The sequence below is a fragment of the Dipodomys ordii genome, unplaced genomic scaffold (assembly GCF_000151885.1).
Source record: "Dipodomys ordii isolate 6190 unplaced genomic scaffold, Dord_2.0 Scaffold27, whole genome shotgun sequence".
Classification (NCBI taxonomy): domain Eukaryota; kingdom Metazoa; phylum Chordata; class Mammalia; order Rodentia; family Heteromyidae; genus Dipodomys; species Dipodomys ordii.
Window position 1 is genome coordinate 1463394 of NW_012267243.1, and position 7522 is coordinate 1470915.

General features: G+C 32.9%; 1 protein-coding gene across 1 annotated transcript; it reads right to left on the reverse strand.

Moving 5' to 3' along the window:
- Positions 1–2795: 2795 nt before the first annotated feature.
- Positions 2796–4732, reverse strand: LOC105985057 (olfactory receptor 14C36-like). The gene is made up of 2 exons (XM_013015469.1): positions 3811–4732; positions 2796–2935 (listed from the first exon to the last, which is right to left on the reverse strand). The coding sequence occupies exons 1-2, from the start codon at positions 4730–4732 to the stop codon at positions 2796–2798; spliced, it is 1062 nt and encodes a 353-aa protein (XP_012870923.1).
- Between the last annotated feature and the right edge of the window lie 2790 nt (positions 4733–7522).

Sequence of the window (7522 nt, forward strand, 5' to 3'; positions counted from 1 at the left end):
AAGGATTTGGAAAAATTATATTAAGTGAAGTAAGCCAGGCCCAAGGAAACATAGGTCCCATGATTTCCTTATTTGCAATAATTAGTATTTGTCTGACACAAGCAAAAAAGGTCAGATAAGTTGATGTTAGGTCTGACACAAGCAGAAAAGGTCAGATAAGTTGATGTTAGGTGAAATGAACCCCAAGTTAAGGATTCAAATATTCTTTTTTTCTTTCTTGTGATTGTTTCTAACATAATTACAAGATTATTTCTTTGTTGCTTTGTATGTCCTTCTCCCATGGTATAACCCCTGCTTTCACTGTATTTGATGTTGGTATAATTTGTGGAGGGGAAGGGAAAAAATTGTTTCAATAAGGATACAGGTTGACACATTGCAACAATGAGATGTACAAGAAGTTATATCAAAAAACGAACTTTACAACTTTGGCAGGGAGGGGGGTGATGGGGGGCAGGGAGGCTGGGGAGTTGATGGGAAGGGATGGTGGGAAGGGGAAACAAAGGAGGAGGCAACAATGCTTGATAAGAAATGTACTCATTACCTTGCCCATGTAATTGAAACCCCTCTATACGGAATTTTCACAATTAAAAAAAAAGCAGCCACCAACTATTCCAACTATAGGAACAATAACAAAATTTTCATTGCTTGAAGTGTCTGAGCAGGTCAGTTTAAGCAGAAGGGGTGTATCACAGAAGAACTGAGGGATTATGTTGAACTGACAGAAGTCAACCTGAATGTATTGCCAGTGTGCACAGCTATAAAGAGAAGATCACTAAGGAGGAAGCCAGTGTGGTCTGGACACAGAACCACACTGTTGGGTCATGATGACAGGGTAATAAAAGGGGCTGACAACTGGCCACAGAGTGGCCATAATGGTAAGTAAAAGAATTTCCACAAAAGCATTCATGAGTAACTATAATTACCAGTGTGAGCCACTGGTGCCTGGATAGCTCATGAATTTTGCAATGGTATGGTAATGAATATTACAATAATCAATGTATAAACATTCCCCTTACGGTTGTAAATATTGGCTCACTCAGCAATAGGCAGGAGGGTATGTAGCCAAATAAATGTAAATATATGTGTATGGGATTATCACTGCATCATTTATACATAATTATATCCATTATTATATTACACATATATTACATATGTTTATATGTACACACATATTTATATGTACACACATATATATATTTATGTGCACATATATAATTTATATAGTGTAATATATACAATATACACTATCTAATAGTATATAAAACATATACAAATCCATTATAGATATATATTTAAATATATGTATATATTTATATATTACATAACTTATAAAATTACATTAATGCTGCCTTTATACATGTATATAAAATATATCTGTGTTTATCATTCTGTCCATCTTACTTTTTGCCTTATATATTTATGAATCTCTCTGATACCCTTTCTCTTTATCAATTTGTATGTATATATAAATACATGCATGTGCAAATAGGCATATATACATACATATAGAAATCATATTTCTAAAAATTATTATAATCAAAATCCTTTAACACAACATTTAAATATTAAATTAACCAAAAATACTAAAAAATAAGCATTTTAAGGGCCCAGTAATATATTTCTCCTAAACAAAATAATGGACAATATGTTTAGAAAAACATGCTGCAGGATACCAATGATAAGTAAATTGAAATAAGAAACACGGGAAGTGTCAACTCCTACAAGTCAGAATGAACAGCTATAATTTGAATCAACTGAGATTTGGACAATGAGATTCCTTTACAAAGCTGATGCAGAAGCTGGTGCAACTGTAATGATCATAATGGAATTTACCCAAAACTACTATCTGGCACTGCCCAAGGCCCAGAAACATCACTTGTGATGTTGTATCCAAAGTAACTAAGTGAAGGATCTCAGTAACCTCCATGATTTTCTGTTCCTAGCTGGAGTACTAAAAGTAACAAAGGTATAATGGAATCTATGTGTCAATCACCAGATGAACAAATAAAGAAAATTTAATATATTTGAACAGTAGGAGATAAAGCAACCTTAAAGAAATCCTCCTATTTAAAACTCAGTATGTTTTATTACATTTACTATAAATGATAAATAAAACATAAAGAAATGTTCATAATGAGTGATGAGAAGGGAACTGCAAAGAAGGACAAATACTGTGCAATATTCCTCACAGAGACAAAGCTGGTTGTTGGGAGGTGGGCACAGGATGCGTTCATCTAAGGACACTGAATTTCAGTTGCAGGACAGAACAGGACAGAAATCATTGCTTTAGAGCTGCTATACAACAAAAGAAATAGCTTAGACTCTATATTATACACTCATATTTGCTAAAATATAGATCTCATTTTATTACAAAGGCAAATAATAAAGTGAGAGGGAATTGGTGAATGTGATTGCTATGTGAATAGCTGAGATTTGGGCCATAAATCTGTGGTCATAACTTATCTTAACCTCATCAGTCTGCATACACTCAGTATTTCTTGATTTGTGTTCCAATTATGTGTAGGCAATTAAAGCAGTATATAATAATAAGAAAAAAGCTAAAAGATACATTAATGTCTGGAAGGTAGGAAAATTTATCACAAGCATAAGCTTTTTTGAGGGCAAAACACCTACTATTTACTACTGAATCACAATACATTTTTATGGTTAGCATGTACATAACTAATCAACACATTTCTTATGTTACAAAATTTCACTTGATAGATTATCAATCTTCTCTTGTTTTATTTTCACTTATTAATCAATCTCATCATAAATGCTCAATAATGGAAGATCTAAGCACAGTCATATTTAGGAGTAGAGAAATATGAAAATAAATGGTCAAATAAAATCTTAATTTTTGCTTCAGATAATTTCCTCAAATGTAAAAAATGCATGGTCATTGTTTGAACTTCAATTTTAAAAATTATGGATAAATATAAAAGTTTAATAGTATGTGCTAAACAAAGTCACTTTCAATGACAATTTCACAGTTAAAAGCAAGGATTAGGGTGAAAAAAAGACAGGGCACAGAAAGAAGAATTAGAACATTCCTAAATATTGAAGGGGGCTAACTTATTGCTTTCTTCTGTGAGTCATTAACTTACATGAGTTAAGTGTAATTTTGAAATCAGTGAAAATAAGAATAGAATAATCATCTACGATATAGTTTATTACCAGAGATTTGAGTTACCTACACTTCCTGACATAACTTGGTGGCCCTTGAGAATATCGGAGTAACCTTTGGGATTGGTCTTTTCTCAACTGTATTAACTATTACTTACTGCTTAGATTTTTACCAATAATTTAAACTTCGTTACCTTACCCTTTACGTCTTCTCTTGCCTTTGTGTCCCAGCAGTCTGCCTTTCACTTATGTATATGTGTGTATAATAAATCATGTTTATAGTATATATATTTCATATATGAGCAAAAACAAGCACTACTTGACTTTTAAGAACTGCTTTATTACATTTAATATACTAATCTCCAGCTCTATTTTTTTTTTGCAAATACATGTTTCGATGTTATTTATGGTTGAAAACAGTCTGTTACCTAGGCATACTATGGTTTCCTTTTACATTTATTTGTTGATTGGCACAGAGTCTTATTCTATTTTATATATATATATATATATATATATATATATATATATAATGCTGAAATGAAAATGAGCTGGCAGGTACATATGCTACTTACATTCCTTTATATGCACCCACAGGAGTTTTATGGAAATGTCTTGCGATAAACATCACAGAATTATTACAAAGTGTAATATTAAAGGTCTCCTGCAAAAATCCTTAGTATTATTTTCTTAATATTATTTTCCTGAAAGCTTGTTGAATCTGTTTGTTTCTTAGACTATAGATGATAGGATTCAAAAATGGTGGAATAATGGTATAGCATACAGAAAGAATAATGCCCTGAATCATTTCAGAGTTTACCGGAGGTCTTAGATAAACAACAGCACCACAACTGAAAAATACAGATACCACAAGAATGTGGGGGACACAGGTGGAAAAGGCTTTTCCTCGCTCTTCTTTCACTGGGAACTTCAGTACTGTTGAAAATATACGAACATAGGACATGACAATGAATATAAAACAGCCACCTACCGCTCCAAACACAGAAATAAAAATTAAGAGTTTGTTACTAAAGGTGTCTGAGCAGGACAGCCTTAATAGAGAAGGGATATCACAGAAGAACTGAGGGACCATGTTGGACTGACAGAAGGACAGCCGGAAAGTGTTGCCAGTGTGAACAGCTGCATAGATGAGACCAATGAGTATAGAAGCCAGAGTGGTCTGGACACAGAACTGGTGGTTCATGATGACAGGGTAGTGGAGGGGCTGGCAGATGGCCACATAGCGGTCCCGGGCCATGATGGTGAGAAACAGAGTTTCCACAAAAGCACAATAAATGACTAAGAAAATCTGTATCACACAGCCAGCTCTGGAAATGATCCTATTGTTAATGAAAGAGTTGACACAGATATTGGGGACAGTGACAGAAATGTAGCACATGTCCAAGATGGACAGATTCCTGAGGAAGAAGTACATAGGTGTGTGCAGGTTCCTGTCAATGGTGGTGACTGTGATAATGATAAGGTTCCCTAACAGAGTGGCCAAGTACATCAGTAGATATGACATGGACAAGAGGAACCTGAGCTCCCACACCTCAGCAAAGCCCTCCAGGAGAAACACAGTCACTACTACCATGCTGGTATTGCCCATGGTCTGAAAATGCTGAATCATCTGTAAAATAGAAGAATCAAAGAGATTAAAAAAATGATAATATGATCATGAACATTTTCTCTGATACTGTTTACTTCTATTTTATGTAACTGAACTTTATGCACCAAACGTCAGATGTGTGTCCCTGTGACCTGTGTCCATTTTCTCAATTCCCTCCTGGTTCACACATAAAGGTGGTGATGAAATGACAGTGCCTCAATTTCTTTGCATTTCTTGATATATTAAGAACTCTTATTCCTTTTTCTCATCAACACATAACTCATAAATGTGATTGTGTTATATTAATGAATTTTAGATTGATTCATGCATGAAAGCTTTTCTTGGAGATTAAAGTATCAAGATTAATCAAGAATATTCAGAAATTGTGATGTAGAAGACTATATGTAGTATATATTACACCTTCCTATGTCTTTAATTTACATATTCTTATAAACTGTAACATAATTTTATTTTTTTATACATATATCTATTACTACCATTCTAGCCATCTAACACTATATTTTACCTATCATCTATCAATAAACTGTTGTGTTACATATCTATTTTAACTATATTTTCTAGTCTATATAATTTGCATGTATATATATTAATGTTAATTTTATATACTCAAATTAATATATATTCATATAGACAGAAAATCTCATTTCTGATAAAAGGATAATAATCCTGAACACCCTACTCAATATCAAGTTAATAGAAAATAAAAGAATAATAAACAAAAAATAGTCAAGGAGTTTATGAAAATATTCCACAGGATACCAATGATTAGTCAAATGAAATAAAAACCAAAAGAATGAGCAACTCACACTAATTAAAATGAACAGCTATAAAATAAAACTAATTTTTGCTGGGCGCTATTAGCTTGTGCCCATAATCCTGGCTATTCAAGAAGCTATGATCTGAAAATCATGGTTGGAAGACAACCTGGGCAAAAAAATCCATGAGATTCTTACCTCTAGTAAACTACTCAGAAGAATCCAGAAACGGTGCTAGTGCTACAGGCCACTAGCTTTGAGCAAAGAGAACTTTCAGGGACAGTCCCCAGACCTTGAGTTCAAGCCCCAAAACTGGTAAAAAGTAAATAAATGAATAAAAATGTATAATCAGTTTTGACTGAGATTTGGAGAATGTGATTCCTTTACATCATTGGTAGACTGCTTTGTAACTACAATAATAATCATGGATTTTTCAGAAAAGTACTGAACCTTCAACTGCCCTCAGACTTAGAAATGTCACTTCTTATATTGTATCCAAATAAGTGTAAGATCTCAGTTATATAAGGTCTTATATTCATTGCTACATTACACATAATAGCCAAGATAGAAAATAACCTAAATGCCAATCAACAGATGAGCAGAAAAAGAAAATCTGGTATGCTTGTATAATACAATATAATTTAAATTTATCAATGAAATATTTTCATTTAAAAATTATAGGTTTAGTTACTTTTCATTGAACTGAGCAATTTAATGTAAAAATTGATCATGTTGAGTGAATATCCTATTTGAAATAAACTGGATTTGTATAGACAAATGGTCAGTTATTTGTCACTTGATGACTGTCTATTTAAACAATTCTGAGTAGTTACCGTATATAAGAAATAATGAAGATGGGACACTCATTTTAATTATATAAATGAATAAGACACATTTTTATTTTTGATATGAAGCCTATATATGTGAATGTCCTAATGAAAGTTAAATTGATTAGTGTATAGGAATTTACTTTTATGTAAAAAATCCATATGAAAGTGTTAAGAATACACAGAAAATATAAGCATTGAAATGGTTTGTGTGTGTGTGTGTGTGTGTGTGTGTGTGTGTGTGTGTGTTCTATTCTCTGGATTTGACAGGTGGAACCTTCACCAGAGTTAAGAAAGTTACTCCACACACACACACACACACACACACCATACACACACACACACACACAGAGTTGCCCTTTCATGAAGATTAGCTTTCAAATATCAAAAGAAACTCATTAATGAGACCTGCTGTTCCATTCATCCAAGGAACTGAAGAAGAGAATGACAAAGATAAAAAGTGATAGACTTAAAGTGGAAGGAAAAATACCATCCTATCTCCTTAATTTAGTCAGCCATCTAAATTCTATAGATATAAGTGAAGAGTTAGTAGTACTGTTGGAAATTCCTATCTCTAATTTTCTGTTACATTTATTTATACAGTTGTATACAATCTTAATAATTGTACTAATATTAAAATATTGCTTTAATATTCATGTATGCTATGCAGCCTGTATGTATACAGTTCTTTATACATTCAAGTGGTTGGTAAATGAAAACAGTTTTAGATAAAAATTTGAAATCAGCATTTAGTTATTTCCCTTCCCCTCCACAAATTAGAAAAAAATGTATATACAAGATGCAGGGCACCGACATCAAATATAGTGAAAGCAGGGATTATACTGTGGGGGGAAGAACATACAAGAGAAACAAAAAATCATATATTACATGTTAGATACATTAAAAACAATAGGAAGAAAGAAAAAACAAGTTGTTTCCCTATCTTGGGGTTCATTTCACTTAACATCATCTTATATGGTCATATGTACATAGCTTTTGAACTTTTCTGCTTCTCCTCGACTAGTTATTGCAAATAAGGGAAACCATAGGACCTGTGTTTCTTTGGGCCTGGATATAATATGACCCATTGTAACAATAAGATGTGCAAGACACTATGTAGAAAATGAAATTTACAATGGGGGGAGAGGTTAAAGGGGAGGGAAGGGATGGTAAGGAAAAACAAAGGA